General features: G+C 42.2%; 1 protein-coding gene across 2 annotated transcripts in view; it reads left to right on the top strand.

The window, feature by feature from the left end:
- Window positions 1-355: 355 nt before the first annotated feature.
- The window catches only part of LOC123378225 (cytochrome P450 27C1), a 44,292-nt gene continuing 23,292 nt past the window's right edge, over window positions 356-21,355 (top strand). Inside the window, exons 1-4 of one of the 2 annotated variants that reach the window (XM_045031776.1) lie at window positions 356-802; window positions 10,027-10,217; window positions 15,192-15,391; window positions 19,437-19,646. In XM_045031776.1, coding sequence (XP_044887711.1) covers window positions 452-802; window positions 10,027-10,217; window positions 15,192-15,391; window positions 19,437-19,646 — 952 coding nt within the window. In that variant the 5' untranslated portion in view covers window positions 356-451. Of the gene's footprint in view, window positions 803-2,725; window positions 3,364-10,026; window positions 10,218-15,191; window positions 15,392-19,436; window positions 19,647-21,355 lie in introns of those variants that run through there. The other variant, XM_045031777.1, reaches the window with a different exon arrangement.

Raw genomic sequence — 21,355 nt, forward strand, 5'->3', positions numbered from 1 at the left:
GAGTAGTAGTTATATAAGTTTTATTAAAAGAACTTAGTGTTTGCTGAAATGTGGAAATGCTAGCTGTCAGGAAAAAAAATCATTTACTAATCTTAACACCACCTTTTAATGAATGAGAAAACTGTAATCCATGAGAGATTTTTGCCAAAACAGGGGGCGGAAGGGTGGAATCTAAACCTTGATTGCTTCAGAGCAGATTTAATTAGTAAATTGATCGGATTTGAATTAAACAAAACAATAGGCTCATTTTATTCAAGTCTCATTCCAGACCACCACCCCTTTTCCTGTTTTAGGGGAGGGAGCCTTTAATAATGGTCTGTGTAAACTGATGCTCAGGCATTAAGAGATTGGAGACTTGCTGCTTGCGCAAATTAAAGCAGAAGAGAAACGGCAATGAAATAAAAAGCGGCTGCAGAAACAGAATAGAGCTTTTACTGAATATAAGAAAACAATGTCTCTTTTCACCAAAGTCTTGAACAGCAGTTGCAAACAGGCGCTTGAGCCTGAGAAAAGGAGTTGCTTTTTTCGTGTGATTTTTGTCAGCGGGTTTCACCAACTGACCAAACGTTCTAGCAGCCAGACTTTGGAGGTGCAAAATAACACTACAACAGCAGCAGCAGCAGCAGAGGACAAAGAGGAGGAGATGGTGGCAGTTTCAGAGGGGGAAGAGGGACTCTTGAAACCCACTCAACACCACCACTGCAACGTGAAGAGCCTGCAAGAAATGCCTGGACCCAAAACCCTCTCCAACCTAGTTGAGTTCTTCTGGAAGGACGGCTTTGGTCGCATTCATGAAATCCAGGTACAATTTAGTTAAAATAATCATGTTTTGATTTACTCTGGGATGTCCATTGAAAATGAAAATAAAGTAGCTGCTTAATTAATGAGTTGATCCAGTTAATCCTGCTTGTCATTACAACATCGTGTTGGTGCTGTTATGATAGAGTTGAGTGTTTGTTTACAGATCCCTGTTCTCCCCATTCAGTCTTCATTTAATGAGTGTTTTAAGTGTTTGGCGACTTAAACCCTTGCTTTCTTCTTTCTTTCCATCAGAGAATACTATTTAAAACGTGCTTTTCAGCCATAGACAACAGAGTCTGCAAAAATGCATTAGAATCTGCTTTAGTGAGAACAGATTTCTGGCTGATTCTTGTGGTGTTTTTTTCAAATCTCTCATCTAATATGAGGACTTTCTCTATCACCCACAAACCCAGCATCTCGTGGGACTTCCTTTGCATCTTCCTCTTCCTCCCTTTTTCGGGCGTCTTTTCAACTTTAGTTGGGGTTTTAGTTGGCACGATTGACTTGTTTAACATTACACGTAGAACTGAAGAAATCCAGCCACAATAATATATGGCAAAGGGGTGCTTTTTTTCGCCCTTTGAGGAACACGAGAGGATTTTCCCTCAGATTTTACCGAAAACCAACCAACTCTCTTCATTTCCAGGACGAGACAGTGTCAACACCACAAGGCAGAATTTCTGTGACTTGAAATGAAAATTTGAATTGCAACCTCCCTGAGGCTTGGAGCAGCGTCCACACTGTGCTGTGGGTGCGCACATGTCTCTGTGGGCAGAATTTGGCCGCACACTCGTACAGCACATTGCGGGGCGGTTGTTCCCTCAGCTTTTTTCACCTACATCTCCCCAGAACTCCCTCAGAGAGACCATTTTGTCTCAACTATCCCTCGCTCGCACCTCCCCCCTCCTCCCCGCGCATGCAGACCCTTCACGTATCGGGCCGGTTTGTGTGCATATGTCCGCGCTGTCTGTGTATTGGCGTGAGGGCTGGCGGGGCTGCCGCTGCTGCGCTGTTTACACAGCCATCCCCCTCAGCAGCAGGCGGGCCATTTGAAACCCTCCCTCCACCCCTTCTGAGGCTGGGGGGGGCGGAGGGCCTGGCAGCGCGCGCCAAAGTTGGAGGTGGAATGGGGGTGGGGTCACCAAACCAACGGTCGCGGCTCGCGGCTCCCCAACGTTCCAAAGGGGCTCGCGCTGCCCGAAGCGAGCCAATGGCGCGGCTCCCCCACGTCCCCGAGACAGCTGCCCTCCCTCTGGCGCCCCCTGTTGTCAGACAGTGGGGGAACGGACCCCATGTGTGGGATGGGGTGGTTGTGTAGAGGGGAGGGGCTGCCCCCCTTCTAGTGGTGGGGGGAGGAGGCTTCCTTGTAGTGGGCAAGAAGTAGGAGCACGGCCAGCAGATGGGGGAAGTGATTATTCCCCTCTGTTCGGCACTGGTGAGGCCACAGCTGGAGTATTGTGCCCAGTTGTGGTCCCCCCACTACAGAAGGGATGTGGACAAATTGGAGAGAGTCCAGCGGAGGGCAACAAAAATGATTAGGGGGCTGGGGCACCTGACTTAGGAGCAGAGGCTGAGGGAACTGGGGTTATTTAGTTTGCAGAAGAGAAGAGTGAGGGGGGATTTTATAGCAGCCTTCAACTACCTGAAGGGGGGTTTCAAAGAGGATGGAACTAGGCTGTTTTCAGTGGTAGCAGATGACAGAACACGAGCAATGGTCTCAAGTTGCAGTGGGGGAGGTCTAGGTTGGATATTAGGAAACACAATTTCCCTAGGAGGGTGGTGAAGCACTGGAATGGGTTCCCTAGGGAGGTGGTGGAATCTCTTCCTTAGAGGTTTTTAAGGCCCGGCTTGACAAAGCCCTGGCTGGGATGATTTAGTTGGTGTTGGTCCTGCTTTGAGCAGGGGGCTGGACTAGATACCTCCTGAGGTCCCTTCCAACCCTAATCTTCTATGATTCTTCTAAGAAGGGAGGGGGAGTGAATGACTCCAGGCTTGGCGGCCCGTTGGCCACAGCTTGCCTGTGTGCTCACTCATGTTGGGCGCACAGTTGCATGCATGCTAAAGCCCCACATCCAGACATGATAAACCACTCTGAGGTGGGCCAAGCAATGACATAGGCTAGGGCAGCTGAGGCACCACATGCTGATGCCAGATACTTAATTTGGGTGGGAGAGGACCAGTGTCTGGAGTGGGCGGCTAAAGGGAAGTCCCAGGGCTCCTACAGTCTGGCCTGTGGGACAAGCAGCCTGGACAATGGGCCATCATCTTGGTCTGTCTGGGTCAGAGAGCGAAGATGGAATGCCTTATGGGTTGGGACCTGTCATCTCCATGCCCTGCGCCTTCGCGTTTGATAGGCCCCAGCCTGCAACGTGCCACTTTGCACAGTTCCCAGGAGCTGCAGGAGAGACGTGCGCTAATTAGAGCATGCTGCTGACATAGCCTCTAGAATGTGTTTTTGAAAAGAGGGAGTTCCTCTATCTTTGTTTTTTAAGCAGCCACTCTTTCCTATGCTGGGGCTCCCTTCCCTCCCATCTGCATCTTCCTCGGACAAGTGGATTTAGGGTGAGCACCTGCATTTCAAGAAAATAACTGTATGAAAAATACAAGTGTGTGTTTCTTTTTCAGGGACAGGACTTAATGGGTTTTCATGCCTAGTACAAAATTAGACATTTGTAACACAGGGTATTGACCCTTTAGAGTAATTATTGCTTGAAAAAATACTGTCTGATCAATTGTTTCCTTTTGTTAGATAACATTTGACTTTAGGCATCACATAAGGATGGTCCATTACAATACACTACAGGGTGGGATGTCACTGTAGATAGGTTTTGAATTTTCCTGCTGTAGTTCCACCCACCGTAGGAATCCATGCTGCCCAAAACAACTTAACCTCAGGCTTTTGAGCAGAGGATAGCTTTCCATCTCAATTCTGGGCTCTTCAGTGTTGTATCCAGCTTTGCTAGGTCAGGATTCAGAACACTAACCCAGGAACCTATCCTTGCAACAAAGCCCGTTGCCAATTCTGTCCACATATCTATTAAAGGGACACCATCATAGGACCTAATCACATCGGCCACACTATCAGAGGCTCGTTCACCTGCACATCTACCAATGTGATATATGCCATCATGTGCCACCAATGCCCCTCTGCCATGTACATTGGCCAAACGGGATAGTCTCTACGCAAAAGAATAAATGGACACAAATCAGACGTCAAGAATTATAACATTCAAAACCAGTCAGAGAACACTTGAACCTCCCTGGTCACTCAGTTACAGACCTAAAAGTCACAATTCTTCAACAAAAAACTTCAAAAACAGATTTCAGCGAGAAACTGCAGAACTGAAATTAATTTGCATACTGGAAACCATTAAATTAGGCTTGAATAAGGACTGGGAGTGGATGGGTCATTACACAAATTAAAAACTATTTCCCCAGGCTAATTTTCCCCCTACTGTTACTCACACATTCTTGTCAGCTGTTTGAAATGGGCCATCCTGATTATCACTACAAACGTTTTTTTTCTCTTGCAGATAATAGCTCACCTTAATTGATTAATCTCGTTAGAGTTGGTATGGCAACACCCATTTTTTCATGGGGGGTGTGTGTGTGTGTGTGTGTGTGTGTTAGATATAAAAAATCTTCCTATTGTATTTTCCACTGTTGGGCTTTAGCCCACGAAAGCTTATGCCCAAATAAATTTGTTAGTCTCTAAGGTACCACAAGTACTCCTTATTCTTTTTGCTGATACAGACTAACATGGCTACCACTCTGAATTCAGAATTTTGTTTCTTTCCTGCTCACTCTTAATTGCTGGGTAGGTGAGAGATCAGCAGTTGAAACTTCCTCTTTTTCTTCCCTGGTTGATCCCTTGTTACACTCTCTTTGGTTTCTCCATCAGCTCCTGCTCTGTGCTCTTGCCACATGAGGAAAGAGGCTGTGTGGGGACTGTAGTGAGGGACCATATAGAGAAGGGAGAAAAGGTGTGCTGCATCAAGCAGTGGTGGAAGCAACAGTCGTATGAGTACCCTCCTTCCCTTGTGGAGTCAAGACGATGGGGAGCAGGTGAGCTGAAAGGGGCAAAATCCAGTGGGTCATGAGACAGTCAGAGGAAAGTTGTGGAGTTGTTAGACATTGAGGGAAGGGGAACAGAAAGGGATGGAGCAGAAAGAAGGGAAAAGCTTGAATTGAGAAACTTCAGAGGAAGAGAGGAGCTCTGCACTCTTCGGAGGAAGAAGAGTGAACTGACACTGAAACCACTGCAGTAGGGAAGGGACTTGTGTGCCCTCTGAAGATACCACCCCTGAAGAAGGCAAAATTAAAAGCATATACTTCATTTTCTATCAAATTTGATTACTGGCTTTACAGTAGCAACTGGGTGGGGAGTGACCAAACTCCTTGCATTATAGGTAGAGGGATCAGATGCACTCTAGCCCATAAGGCCTTGTCTAAACTTAAAAGTTTTGCTTCCTTAACTATGCTGGCATAGTTCAATTCAAGCAGCAGAAACCCTGTTATATAGATGCAGTTGTACCATAGTAAAAGTGCTTATACCAGTATAGCTTATTCCAGTTTGGTGGACAAAATATACTAGACTAGCATAAAGGCTCTATACCACTATGGCTGCACCTATGCTAGGGCTTAACTGTTGGTAAAAAGTCACACCCGTTAACAACATAAGTTGTGCCATAAGTTAAAGCTTTTAAGTGTAGACCAGGTCTAAGAAGCAGCAGCAGAGCTGTGATCTTGGGGATGGAAAAGGAGCAGAGAAGATAAAAAAGGAAGAGAGGGGAGAGGAAGGGGAAGCTGCTGAGAAAACACAAGGTATCAGGATAGAAACGTGAAGGATGGAAGGAAACAAAAATCAGAATGGAGCAGAGGGACTAAAAATTCCCAGAAAAGGAAAGGAAAGGCAAAAAGGGAAAATTCAAACAAGTTGCTGTATTTTAGAGTAAAGATTATACGTTTCTTTCCGTTAAGATTTTAAAAAATAGACTAGAGTTAGACTCCTTAATCTTTAGTGAGGTCAATGGCAGCCGAACTTTAATCTTCTATTTTTGAATTTCTTGAATGGAGTACTAGCCATTTAAAACAACTGACTTCCCCCTGAAAGAAACAAAGCAAAAAATAGTGTGTGTGTGTGTGTGTGTGCGTACAAGACAGACATCTGAGCCACATACAAAAATTAAATTACAACAGGGTTATACCTGCTCTGCAATATATTGCTTTAATTTTAGCAACTAAAATATTTATTAGTGCTATGACAATTTTTGAAAATAACAATCAAAGAAACTAGAGGTGGAAAAATCCTAAGTAATACATGCCTATATGCTTCAACACTTTTCACAACCACTAAACAATACAGGATTTTCTCCTTAATCCAATACAATTTGTGGAAGGAAAAACTGCAAAAAAAGGTGTGGGGCAGTATATCTTATGTATTTTTTATTCAGTTTAGAGTCTCACGAAACATTTTACTTTACAAATCATGATGGCCTGTTTGCATACACTCTGTAACTGGATTAATAACACCCTGTTAAATTTAACAACAGAGTGAACATCAGGAATGAATTAATCTGAAACCTCTTGGTAACCATTGCAGCTACTTAAATTATGTTCTTTGAGACACAGAAATGTTCCATATGCAGAAGGGGTGGTGTGGGGGGGGACTTAAGCATTTTTTTACAATGAAGGTTCTGTTCTCAGTAACCTGATTCCAGAATTTAATTGGCCAGAGCAGCAGTGCCTACAGCAACTCTGGGTAAAGGAAAAGAGTTTTGAGTTCAGTGGAGTTGGAGCTGTTGTGTTCCATCCATAGGTTCAGAGAGAAGGAAAACAAAGGTGAGGAGGTAGGGTTTGGACTCTGACAATTCAAATGTTGTGTGTGAAGTACAGCATGACATGAGGGAGTAGGGAAACAAGGTAGGATATTTTTAATAATTGTAACAAGAAACAAAAATGGAATTAAAGGGTTTGTGACATAAAATATCAAACAGACCTTTCAGCCATATCGCCAATATACCTGTAAAGCACAAAACACAATTTTGTTTATTATTTTATTATTATTTTTTACAAGTAATGTCCCCAGATGAGCTAGAGGCTGTACAGTCACAATGGAAGGCAAGATTCCTGCCCTGAAGAGTTACCTTCTATTTCTATTATTTGTGGAAAGAACACATATTTCATTAGATTTCACTCCTCAAAATTTAGTCCAAATTTGTCTTTATTGAATTCTAGCATATAAATTTCACCATAAAGAGTATAACTGAATGTACGTATGTTATAAGAATGTAGTACAATAGTGGAAGATTAAGGGATACTACTCAAATTAAATTTGCTCTCTTGATAGTGGATTTTTTCCAGTCCTGTAAATTGTAAATTTTCTTAATATAAGAACGGCAATGCTGGGTCAGACCAAAGGCCCATCTAGCCACGTATCCTGTCTTCTGACAGTGGCCAATGCCAGATGCCCCAGAAGGAATGAACAGAACAGGTGATCCATCAAGTGATCCATCCCCTGGCTAATGGCCATTGGTGGACCTATTCTCCATGAATTTATCTAATTCTTTTTTGAACCCTGATATAATCTTGGCCTTCACAAAATCCTCTGGCAAGGAGTTCCACAGGTTGACTATGCGTTGTGTAGAAGAAATACTTCCTTTTGTTTGTTTTAAACCTGTTGCATATTCATTTCATTTGGTGGCCCCTAGTTCTTGTGTTATGAGGAGGAGTAAATAACACTTCCTTATTTATTTTCTCCACACCAGTCATGATTTTATAGACCTCTATCATATCCCCCCTTAGGCGACACTTTTCCAAGCTGAAAAGTCCCAGTCTTATTCATCTCTCCTCATACAGCAGCCATTCCATACTCCTAATCATTTTTGTTGCCTTTTTCTGAACCTTTTCCAAGTCCAATACTGTATATCTTTTTTGAGATGGGGTGACCACATCTGCACGCATTATTCAAGATGTGGGCATACCATGGACATATATAGAGGCAATATGATATTTTCAGTCTTATTATCTATCCCTTTTTTAATGATTCCCAACATTCTGTTCGCTTTTTTGACTGCCGCCGCACATTGAGTTGAAGTTTTCAGAGAACTATCCACAATGACTCCAAGATCTTTCTTGGGTGGTAACAGCTAATTTAGACCCCATCATTTAATATGTGTAGTTGGGATTATGTTTTCCAATGTGCATTACTTTGCATTTATCAACATTGAATTTCATCATCCATTTTGTTGCCCAGTCACCTGGTTTTGAGAGATCTTTTTTTAGCTATTCGAAGTCTGCTTGGGACTTAACTATCTTGAGTAGTTTTGTATCAACTGCAAATTTTGCCACCTCACTGTTTACTCCTTTTTCCATATCATTTATGAATATGTTGAATAGGACTGGGCCCAATACAGACCCCTGGGGACACCACTATTTACCTCTCTCCAGTCTGAAAACTGACCATTTATTCCTACCCTTTGTTTCCTATCTTTTAACCAGTTACCAATCCGTGAGAGAACCTTCCCTCTTATCCCATGACTGCTTACTTTGCTTAAGAGCCTTTGGTGAGGGTCCTTGTCAAAGGCTTTCTGAAAATCTAAATACACTATCCTCTGGATCCCCCTTGTCCACATGCTTGTTGACCCCCTCAAAGAATTCTAGTAGATTGGTGAGACATGATTTCCCTTTACAAAAACCATGTTGACTATTCCCCAACAAATTATGTTAATCTATGTGTCTGACAATTTTGTTCTTTATTATAGTTTCAACCAGTTTGCCTGGTACTGAAGTCAGGCTTACTGGTCTGTAATTGCCGGGGTTTCCTCTGGAGCCCTTTTTTAAAATTGGTGTCACATTAGCTATCCTCCAGTCATTTGGTATAGAAGCTGATTTAAATGATAGGTTACAGATGACAGTTAGTAGTCCTGCAATTTCACATTTGAGTTTCTTCAGAACTCTTGGTTCTTCTACACCACCTCTCCTACTAATGGATTTTTATTATCTATATCTACTATCTCCTAAAGTGGTTTTGTGGCTTCACCTTGGCCTACATTTAGTTCCTAATCTGTCCTGAGATATATTCAAAATGAATTCCTGAGAGATGGGTGCTTCATTTCAAGACCATCTCTGAATGAAATTTGTTAATCTTTTTCTATTTGTTGGGAAAGATAGAGCATCGCTCTGTAAAATAATCTCCTAGGAAATCTTTTTGGTAATTTTTTTAATTGTTGAATGTTTCTCAATTCCTCTTTCTTAATTGCCTGCTCTTTGCCTCCAGCTAGTATTCATGGATCACTCAGCAGAGATATCTTGCTAGGCAAGTAGAATATCCTCCACCTCTTTTTTTCCACCACGTGACAATGTATGTCTTTTTTGAGATGTGTGTCATAATAAATCTACTCTAAAATTTGGAGATTTCAATGCAGCGCAGTTGTGCTGGCAGCCCCTAATGGCAAGGCCATTATGTAGACTTTGTAAAGAATAAAAAACGCACTAATTGGCTCATTTATTGGCGAGGGACAAGTGAGCCTTTTTAAAATAAAAAAATACAAATTTACTTCATGATTATGCTTCTGACCTCCCTTTACTTCCATCCTTTGTTTTGATCTTTTCAGGGCTGATCTTTTTTTTTTATATATATTATTATTATAATGGAGCACTGCACAACAGGTTGATGTGGGGAAGAAAATGTTGTGTCACTCTTTTGGACATGAGCTTCACATTTCCCTACTCCACAAGTCCTTTCACCTCCTCAATATTCAGTGTAGCTAGCCCTTTGTGTCTTGTGGAGGTCTGGGGGTCTTTCCAGCCTCAAAGATCTTGCACAGCAGTGACCTCCCCTTCTGGTCATAGTGAGTATTTCAAGAGTGATGATGATTTCTGGTAACACTTCCAGCTATTGCTTGATTGAAGAGCTTGGGACCTAGATCTGGATCCAACAGATGACTACTCACTGTTCTGCCACTAGATCATCAGGCTGGTCTTCAACTCTTGTCTTTCAAGTAATGAAGTATCTTTGAAGATGGCTGATATTCAGAACTATGGTTTGCTCCTGAAAAACTTATTCTGTTTCTAAAGTGCTACCACTGCAAACTCTCCCCTCAGTAGACCAGGTGGCATTTTATGTCAGTGCAAATTGATATGTTCTATGACAAAAGTATCCGTTTCTTTTGCCTTCTTTTTTTTTTCATAATGTTTTTCTTCTCTGATTTGTTGATGTTGCAGCAAAAACACACCCAGGAGTATGGAAAGATCTTCAAGTCTCACTTTGGTCCACAGTTTGTAGTGTCTATTGCAGATCGAGACATGGTTGCCCAGGTGCTCCGGGCGGAAGGTAGAACTCCACAAAGAGCTAACATGGAATCCTGGCAAGAGTACAGGGATTTAAGAGGGAGAGCTACAGGACTTATTTCTGCGTAAGTATAGTCACTTTTTTCCCTTCTTAATTTGTATTATCAAAGCATGTTAATCTTCTGAAGTACCATATAAATCAGCCTGGTGTTTTTTTCATTTAGCATATTATTGGTTCAAGAAGAGTTATCTGCCTCTGAAAGCTTGCATGTAACATGCTTGTGTGTGGGAGGGTGTATAAGGGTAATTGTCCTTGTGAAGCATTCACAGTAATCAATGATGTAATGTGTTTATGCAAAAGGGAACCAATCTTTTTGTGAGTCATGGCCATTCTCTTACTTTGATGAGATAAAATTGCAGTAGCAAAAGGCTTTATATTGTGAAAGCCTGATAATGCATTTAACACTCACATTACACCAAAATCTCAAGGTTAAAATATAGGCCAGAGTCAAAATAATGGCTCCTTGTTGATACACCTCTACCCCAATATAACGCGACCCGATATAACACGAATTTGGATATAACGCGGTAAAGCAGTGCTCCAGGGTAGGGGGGGCTGCGCACTCTGGTGGATCAAAGCAAGTTAGATATAACACGGTTTCACCTATAACACAGTAAGATTTTTTGGCTCCCGAGGACAGCGTTATATCGAGGTAGAGGTGTATATAAGAATTGGAAAAGGTAAAGAGAAGGGCAACAAAAATGACTGGAATATAGAACAGCTTCCATACGAGGAGAGATTTAAAAAGACTGGGACTGTTCAGCTTAAAAAAGAGCTGAGTAAGGGCTGGGGGGATATGATAGAGGTCTATAAAATCGTGACTGATGGGGAGAAACTGAATAGGGAAGTGGTTTTTTACCCCTTCATGTAACACAAGAATGGGAGTCACCCAATGAAATTAATAGGCAGTAACTTGAAAACAAAAGGAAGTACTTCTTCACATAATGCGCAGTCAACCTGCAGAACTCATTGCCAGGGAATGTTGTGAAGTCTAAAAGCATAACTCTGTTCCATAAAGAATTAGATAAGATCATGAAGGTAGGTCCATCAAAGGCTATTACCCAAGACGGTCAGGGACACAGCCCCCATGATCCAGTTGTCCCTAAACCTCTGCTAGAAGCTGAGACTGGATGTCAGGGGTTGGATCACTCAATAATTACCTTGTTCTGTTCATTCCCTCTGAAGCATTTGGTAATGGCCACTGTCGGAAGACATGATACTGGGCTAGATGGGCCATTGGTCTGGCCCAGTATGGCCGTTCTTATGTTCTTACTTTGTTTTGCTGAACAGTGGGCCCATAATGTAAGATTTGGAAGGTGCCACTTAATTATTATTATTATTTATTTCCATTATCATAGCACGTCAGAGTCCCAGTCATGGACCAGCACCTCATTATGCTAGGCGCTGTGCAAACACAAAACAAAAAGACAGTCCCTACCCCAAAAGAGCTGACAATCTAACTATAAGACAAGAGTAGATACAGACAAATGAAGGAGTACAAGGAAACAATGAGATAATATGGTCAGCATGGTAAGTAGGCTGTGGTCTCAGCACACCAGCAGCCTAACTGTTGTAAATGTCTTTGTAGACCTTACAGGAAAGGAGAGTTTTAAGGAGGGTTTGAAAGAAGGATAATGAATTAGTTTTGTAGATGTCTATAGGGAGCTTATCCCAGGTATGAGGGGCAGCATGAAGATTGAAAATTTAGCAAATAGGCAACAGAAGCTGCCTTTAATGGTCAGTTGGAGGTGGGAGTCAGCCTTTCGATGCTGAATGAGAGAAAATAGGTAGGATGATGATAGGTCGTGAAGGGCCTCGAAAGTGAAGATAAACAGCTAATGTTTGATATGATAAAGAAGAGGGAGCCAGTGAAGGGCTTTCTAGAGAGGAATGACATAGTCAAAGCAACAGGCTTGGAAAATGATCTTTGCAGAATTCTGAATGAATATAAAGGAGGCAAAATTGCATATATCAGGGCCAGAAAAAACAATATTACAGTAATGGAGAGGTGAGATGAGAGTTGGAACAAAAGTCTTAGTTGTGTGGATGGATAGGAGGGCTGTATTTTAGAGATGTTATGCAGAAAGAATTTGCAAGACTTAGACATAACCTGAATGTGAGGACCTAGAAAGAGGTCTCAGTTGAAGATGATACCCAGGTTATGGGCCAGAGTGATAGACAGAATGGTGGTGTTAGTCCACTGTGATCGAGAAAGGAAGTAGTGTGGAAAGGGTTTGGGGCGGGGGAGATTAAGAGCTTTATTTTAGCCATGTTGAATTTGAACTGACAGCTGGACATCCATAAGGAGATGTCAGAGAGACAGGCTGAGATTTTAATTTGAATAGAGACAGGTTTGGACTAGAGAGAGAGATCTATGAATCATTAGCATAGTTGGATGTGTGTTTGTGGATGAGATTATCTGGAGATAAGATATAGAGGGAGATGAGAAGGAGACCAGAACTCTGTGGAACCCTCACAGAAAACTGGAAGGGGGATGATCAGGAGCCTCCGAAGGACATGCTGAAGGAATGATTAGAGAGGTAGGAGGAGAACTAGGAGCGGACAGAGTCACAGAAGCCAAGGGAGGATAAAACTTCAAGAAAAAAAACATAGTCATCTGTATCAAAGGCAGCTGACAAGGCAAAGAGATGGAGGATAGTGAGCAGTTACGGAGATGAGTCAGGTAGGGGATGAAAGTGGGCGCAAGGGAGATCAGGAGATGGGATAGGATGATGTCACTGGGCAAGTGGAGGGATTGGATGAGGAGATCAGAAAAGAATTTGTGCATCTGTGACAGAGAGAGAAGGAGGAGAGTTGAAGGAGGAGGAAAGGAAGGCAAGTTGAGGAGTCGGGAAAGGTCACATCATATTTTATCATTTTTTTCCTGATAGAAATCAGCAAGATATTCTGCAAAGAGAGAAGTGGAGGCAGGAAGATGAGAGTTTGAGGAATGAGTAAAAGTGGTGAAAAGACAACTGGGATTGCGGGTGAGATTAATGGGAAAGGGGGGCAAAAGAATCAAGGGTGGAGGAGAGAGAGGAATGGAGTGAATCAACAACCATATCAATGGAGGAAAGGGAAGAAAGAGTAGATGAGAAGTCATCAATGCTGGTGGACTGGAAGTCATGGAAAGGCCAAATGACAGTGCATGCAAGCTTTTTCTTGCTGAGGGCCCCCTCAACATGCTATAAAAACTCCAGGGCCCAGCGGGGGACCCTTGGGCATAGGCATAGTTTGACTTCTATTTTGGGGCAGGAAGGGGGCAAGGGCTGGCAGAGCTCAGGCCAGCTCCGCACAGGGGGAGTGCCACCTCCACCTCGTGACTCACCTCAGCAGGCCACCCAGTCTGTCTGGGTTGTGGGGGGCCACAACCAAAAAATATAAGTCAAAGCGGGGACTCAGCTCAAAAAGTTTGAAAACCGCTCAGGGTGCATGCAGGGGTAGCTAGGGGCTGTGTGCAGGCAGGGAGCTAGCTCAGGTTGCAGGGAGGTTAGCTAGGAGTTGTATGCCAGGAGGGCTCCTCCTGCGGTGCCTGCTCCCCAAGGGCTCTGCGAGCCCCAAAACTGGGTCCCCCTACCCAGGTGGTTCTTACCGGCTGCATGTGCAGTCAGAATGAGCTGAGGAGCAGCTGCAAACCCAGGCTCCAGCAGCAGACGGGAAAGCCACAGCTGCTTCTGGGGGAATGTGGGGCGGGTGTGACGGACACTTCAGTCCCAAGGAGGGCGCAGTTTCAGTTTCAGCCCCATGGGGGGCGCTGGGATTTGGGGCACCAGATTACAGCCATGGGGCCCTGCGGCCCCACGGAAAGGGCTCGCAGACCCGTGGGGGGTCGCAGACCCCTGGTTGAGAAGCGCTGTTATACACATTACAGACGTTATACAGACACATTGACTTGAGCCTGGCATGAGCCTGTTCAGCTCACATACTCTAAGTCAGTGGTTCTCAACCTTTCCAGACTACTGTACCCTTTTCAGGAGTCTGATTTGTCTTGTGTACTTCGTTTCACCTCACTTCAAAACAACTTGCTTAAAAAATCAGACATAAAAATACAAAAGTGTCACTGCACACTATTATTGAAAAATTACAGACTTTCTCATTTTTACCATATAATTATAAAATAAATCAATTGGAATATAAATACTGTACTTACATTTCTGTGTATAGTATATAGAACAGTATAAACAAGTCATTGTCTGTATGAAATTGTAGTTTGTACTGACTTTACTAGTGCTTTTTATGTAGCCTGTTGTAAAACTAGGCAAATATCTAGATGAATTGATAGATGTCTGCGTATTCCCTGGTTGAGAACTACTGTTCTAAATTATGTTATTCTTAATGTATTAATGGTCTGTCTTGAACTTCTCATACTATAGGTTGTTAGATCTCAAAAAGTACCATTTCTCACAGAAAGTAAACTTTTCTCTCAGAAAACTTCCCCTAGATTTGGAATAAACATAACTGGCTTGATATGCCAATAACAGGATTTGGTATATTAAATCAGACCAGTGGTCCATGAAATCTGGTTATGCTGGATGTTTTTGGGAGAAAAGCACCAAATCTGTATAAAAGAAAACAAATTAGCAAAGATAAATATATATTTAAAAGTTAATTTTAATGAGAATATGTGTGATACTTCTGCAAACCAGAATCTCTGTTTTGTTAGTCAGGTACTCTATGTATTTAGCAGGTGTGACTAACAATTATCTGAAGGCACTTCCAGAATACTGAGATAAAGTCCTAAAGCTCTAACCAGTACACATTAATTAACTTACAAACTTGATTGTGTACTGTAACAGTGAGGTGAATTAGACAACGGAATGACTTGCCACCTTCAGTAAATATAGAATGAGAAACATAAGAACATATTACTTGACAGACCAGTGTCCACTATACTCCTTTCCAGTAGTGATTTCAGTTTTACCAATGAATTTGTTTATCACTTGCTAATGAGAGACTCTTATTTAATTCATGAACTTCCTGCCCAGCTAATGATTGTCAGGAAGAATTATATATAGATATTTCAAATTATTTCTCCTAGGGAAGGGGAACAATGGCTAAAAATGAGGAGTGTACTAAGACAGAAGGTCCTGAAACCCAAGGATGTGGCTGTTTTCTCTGAAGGAGTCAATGAAGTCATCACAGATTTAATTAAGAGAATCCACACACTCAGGAGTGAAGAGGAAGATGGGGAAACAGTGACCAATGTTAACAACCTTTTCTTCAAGTATTCCATGGAAGGTGAGACAGACCATATAATATCTGGAAAGAAAATTAATTCTAAACCATGTGATTACAGTTAGGCATTTTTATCATAAACTGCCACTTCCACACTCAAGCTAATTTAAAACAGTCAGAGGGCTTGATCCTACAAATGCTTCACTTAACCAGCGCCTATCTAAATTCTGTCTGCAGTTTCAACAGGGAAAAGTATTTTTCTTCAGTGCCTACATCTGCCTAACTGTGGAGTTCTTGCACTTTCTTCAGAAGCATCTGGCTACTGGTGGAGACAGATACTTGACTAGATGGATCTCCAGTCCAATCAAATATAGCGATTCCTATGTTCTTATGTAACTGTTATGTAGCATTGTTTTTATGCATTTAAACATTTGTTTTATTCCTTTCCCAAATATCCGATTTTCAGCAGTGGTTGAATTATTCGTTTTTGTTTTAAAGTTTCATGTGGTTCTTTAACTAACACTGCATGAACTAGAGAGACAAGGAGAGTGAGGTAATATCTTTTATTGGACAAACTTCTGTTGGTGAGAGAGACAAACTTTTGAGTTTACACAGAGCTTTTCTTCAGATCTGGGAAACTTAGAATGTCACAGCTAAATACAAGATGGAACAGATTGTTTAGCGTAAGCAGTAAACACATATTTCCAGGGATCCTTCAAAGTGAAGTGGCCTGTTGACACCCCTCCAGTCATAGGGAGGAAAGAAAGTGGTGGTGGGAAGCAACTGAGAAGGCATTGTTAGTGGGTTATAGATTGTTGTAATAAGCCATAAATCCTGTGTCTCAATTCAATCCATGATTTTTAGTGTCTAGCAAAGTTATGAACTTAAGCTCCCAGGCTCATCTTTTGAAATGTTGTGCAGGTTCCCTTTGAGGTTGAAGACTGATAGGTTAGATACAGAGTGATCGCTTTATGAAAAGTGTTCACCCTTAGGTGATAGGGTGTTTTTATTTTTTATCATTTTCCTGTGTGAGTTCATTGGAGAGTGTAATGATTGTCTGGTTTCACACACAGTTTCTGTTGGGGCATTGAGTGCACTGGATGAAGTACACTACATGTTGTTATAGGCATGAGTAGGACCCATGGATCTTGAAAGGTGTATGTCGGGGGTGTCGATCATTGTAGCAGTGGAGGTATGTCTGCAGGTTTTGAATCTGTTGTTCTGGCAGGATCTGGTGCTACTTTGAGATGGTGTGTCCCTGGCCTGTGGGGAGCTTGCTTCTGATGAGCTTGGAGAGGTTGGGGGTTGTTGGAAGGCTAGAAGAGGGGGTTCAGAAAAGATTTCTTTCAGGATGGGTCCCCATTGAGTATGGGTGTAGTTGTTTGATGACACCCCATATGGGTTCCAATTTGGGGCGCTAGTGACAAGTAGGGGTGTGTGGTCAGAGGCGGTTTTATTTCTGTATTGAAAGAGGTTCTCTCAGGGTATTTGGGTGGCCTGTTCTATGATACAATCTCCTTTTCTGGTGGAGTGTCCTTGTTTGTTGAAAGCAGTTTTGTGTGTGTTAAGGTGTGTATCCCAGACTTTCTCCTCAGAGCATATTCTGTGGTATCTGAGTGCTGGTTGTAAGTAACAGATTTCTTGGTGTGTTTGGGGTGGTTACTGGATCTATGAAGGTAGGTGTGGTGATCAGTATATAGTTGTGTGTAGGGTTCCATTATTGAATTGAAGCTGATTGCGGTATGCAGGAAGTTGATGCTGATATGGGAGTATTCCAGATAGAGTTTAATGGATAGGTGGTGGTCGCTGAAGTTGTGGTGGAAGTCTATAAGGGAGTTTAAGTCATCTGTCCAGAGAATGAAAATATCATTGATGTCTCTTTGGTATATCATTGGTTTTCGTAGTTCATCTGTCCAGAAATAATTCTTCAAGGTGGCCCATGAAGAAGTTGGTGTATTGGGGAGCCATCCTAGTACCCAGAGCTATTCCCATGGTTTGGACGAGGTGTTTGTTGTTGAATGTAAAAATGGTTATGGGTGAGGATAAAATGTATGAGTTTGGCGATGTGTTTGGGGTAGATATATAAGGTTTGTCCAATGTCTTGTAAATATTTGGGGCAGATAGCTATGCTGTCATTGTGAGGGATGTTAGTATATAGGGAGGTGACATCAATAGTGGCAAGGATGGTGTTCTGAGAGAGGTTGTTAATACTGCAGAGTTTGTGGAGGAAGTCAGTTGTGTCCTAGAGGAAGCTGGGCCTTTGTGTGATGAATGGTTTAAGGATGTTTCTATGAGTCCTGATGTTCTTTTAGTAAGAGTGCCATGGCCAGATATGATGGGTCCGCTTGGATTCCCTTGTTTGCGAATCTTGGGAAGCATGTAGAAGGTCCCTGGAGTTGGTTTGTGGGGGATGAAATTGTAGAGTTTTTCTTGGACACAGACGCCGGCTTCCTCAGGGCCTGGGGTGTGCTCAACCCCCCCCCACTCTGCCCCAGATCCCACCCCCACCAGACCCCTTTCCCCAAGTCTACATCCCGCCCCACCTCTTCCTGCCCAGTTCTGCCCCCTTCCCTGAGTGCGCCCGTCCCTGCTCCTCCCCCCTACCTCCAGCGCCTCCTGCATGCTGTGGAACAGCTGATTGCAGTGGGTGGGAGGCACTGGGAGGGAGGGGGAGGAGTTGATTGGCGGGGCTGCCATTGGACGGGAGTTGCTGGGGGGCAAAGGGCCAGCTGGCTGCCAGTGGGTATTAAGTACCCAATATTTTTTTTCTGTGGGTGCTCCAGGGCTGGAGTCCTCACGGAGTCGGTGCCTATGCTCTTGGAGTTGTTTAGGGAAGGATTTGATGATATCCTTAAATTCCTGGATAAATTGTGGTGTGGTTGTCTTTGAGTTCTGCATGAGCTAGTCTTATAAATAATACAAAATATTACATCACGTAACACCCATCTTAAGAAAATCCCATTTCTCTCTCATATGCATAATAAAGCACTGTGTGACTGCCTGATGCTTAAAGTGTTGGCACTCTTTGCTGAGAACTAGCTGACTCATTGAGATTTGTAACCACTTCCAGCATTGCTGACCTATGAAGCCACTGTCTCAAACAGCTGACTACTTGGTAAGATAATCTGGGTCTATGCTAACTAGATAATATCTGAATAGTAGCATCAGGTGAGTGCCAGCTGTCTTAAAGCAATTTAACCTTTTGAGCTACAGACTCCCTCTAATTGATCAGTGAGTTAAATTCTCTTAAGTTCCTTTGAATTTTCATCCTTTCCTCTACCCTGCACTTTCTTACCTTGGATATAAAGTCAATAATATCAATGATTTACATTGTGAAATAATTTAGACCTAGAATTTAACTCACCTAAAAATGTGCATTTAAGATATTAAATATTTTTGTCAATATTGTTTCACTGCTGATCATTTTAGCAGAAACATCCAGATAAGGAGGTCAGTTGGTTGAGAGTGACAGTTAAAAAAATGAACAGCCATTCTTAGGTCACAGAATAACATCCTGACTGAGATGAATGGGACAATTCATGCCGCTCACAGCTATTATTTCCGTCCGTCTGGAAACTCAGTAAAACAACCCTTCATTGGTTATACTTAGTTATACTTAGTTCAGATCTTCCACGTTTTCTTCACAATGAGAAACTTTTTTTTAAAATGAAAGCTTACATTCTGGAGCAATCTATTCAATATTGAGTATGAATTTTGTTATAATAATTTGTGATGTTTCTTGAAAGCTCTAGTTATGAGTCTACAGAAAAGTGATGTGTGTAGGTGTTTGGTTTTGTTTTAGTTTTGTTTAAAGAAAGTAAGGAAAATATAAACATGGGTCAAATAAGGGACCCATCTATTAAAAAGGAGATAAAGGAGATGTTAAAGTTATTTCCTTTATCATAGAAAGGACACATAAGGAGGTCATTTAATCTACCCTCTGTAAGGGACTGTTTTATCCCTAAACCATCTCCAGTAAGTGCTAGTCAAACTAATTAACCATGTTTTTGCAAACTTGGTTATGTTCCTTTTACCTTTTAATTCTGTACCATAAATAAAGAAAAAAAAATGAAGGGACTGTAAATTCTGTGACTTTTCTCCTGTGCAGGTGTGGCAACTATTCTGTATGAATCCCGATTGGGCTGCCTGGAAAACAACATCCCAGAGAAGACTGTGGAATACATTGAGGCTCTGGAGTTGATGTTTAGCATGTTTAAGACAACTATGTATGCAGGGGCAATTCCCAAATGGCTTCGTCCATTTATTCCAAAACCCTGGAGAGAGTTCTGCAGATCCTGGGATGGACTCTTCAAATTTAGTAAGATTTAATAATAGAAAAGTTCAACTTTGTCTCTGTAGCTGCTGTCACTGTATTTGAACAGAGCTTGTTGCATTTGTACCCTAAAATTATAGTAAGAAACTGGGGAAGAGGAAGAAAAGTAGGAATAAACTACAGTGAGAAGTATTAAAGGATTATTTAGGGTGGTACAGTAAGAGAAACTAGATGAACATTTGGGATACGTATCAGAAAGAACTTCTTCACAATGAGATCTACTAGGTTGTGGTGCAGTAATCTTTTAAGAGGAGTGGTGGAAGCCTCACTAATTTAGATAATTGAAAGTAGACTGAACAGAAAACTAGGAAAAGTATTCTAGGAAACAATCCTTTATTGGCCAAGTGATGGACTGTTCAGCCCAATAGATCTTTTCCATCTCTATCTGCTGTGTTTCTGTGAAATTGTGCTTATTATCCAGAGGTTAAAGATATTCTGACATTTGTTTTTTTGCTAAAGCTTATTTGTTTTATTACCCCATTTACCCATCCACCTTGTTTGTCTTGTTCACCTGTTTCATTTCACAAGCCAAAGCTGAGCATGGGGGCCTAGATTTTTCAGGAATTCTAGAGATATGTTATCATAGCCTGCAGCTGTTCCACACTTGATGCTATCCAGTGTCTGTTCCAGCTCTGTTACAGTGAATGGTTCTGGGCAGCTTCTGATCTGGTGTACATGTTTAAACACACATCATTTGTTCCTCACTTGTCTTTGCACCTGTTTCTCCAAAGGTGCTCTAGCCACTTTAAGTAGGTGTCCAGCTACTTGGTTGGGTGTCACTGAGGGTCGGTAGAGTGCAGGTGGCTGCTGTGCTGCTCCAAGGCATCAGAGCAGACTCCAACACTTGTGGCTGGAGCGGGTAAAGCTCATCCTCTCAGTCATCTCCTCCCATCTGGCTCAGCGAGCAGTGTCCAATGATTCGATCAGAGGGTCAGCAACATCTGGGTCACCAGATGCCTCATACTGCTCGAGCAAGGCAGCGCTCTCCTCGTAGAGAGAGGGGATGTAGACTGGGTGGCAACCGCATGGGGTGGCTGTGCAGGCTGCTCTGTAGATAGCACCACAGAAGCAATGGCAGATCTCGTTTACTGAGATATGCCGGGCTGGTATTGTCACTGCACTCTTCTTATGGCCTTCTTATGTTCTTACGTAAAAGTTTGAAAAATATTCCATTTGGAAACAATTTTGCCAATATGGTCTAGCTAGTCCCTTATTTTACATTACTGGTTCATTATTTATTTTCATCTGTTCTGTTGCTTCTTCCTCACTTGAAGTTAGAATAATCTGTTAAGCACTTTTTCAAAACCTATTCAATTTAATGGAAGTTTTTTTCCCATTGACTTCAGTGAGTTTTGGAACAGGAGCTCTGTGACAAAACCATCATCTCTTCAACTGACTGTGAACAAAATGAGGAATCAGTTCATAAGATCTTAAGAAATACTGAGTGCATTTCATGCAAACATACCTACTACTTAAAAAAATGAGGGAAGAAAAGTAAGGGAAAGTATGGCATATGGTTTGAAACATTCTATTTACAAGCATTTCAGCAGCCTATAATCACTCTGAAGAAGTGGAGTTCTGTTTTCATGTTTCTCATTTAAAATGTAGGGGTATCAAAAACCCTCTAATCTTTTCACCCTGCTAGAAACTGCATGTGACTGCATATTATTTCATTCATATTGTAGCAGAATCTT

The sequence above is a fragment of the Mauremys mutica genome, chromosome 10 (assembly GCF_020497125.1).
Source record: "Mauremys mutica isolate MM-2020 ecotype Southern chromosome 10, ASM2049712v1, whole genome shotgun sequence".
Classification (NCBI taxonomy): Eukaryota; Metazoa; Chordata; order Testudines; family Geoemydidae; genus Mauremys; species Mauremys mutica.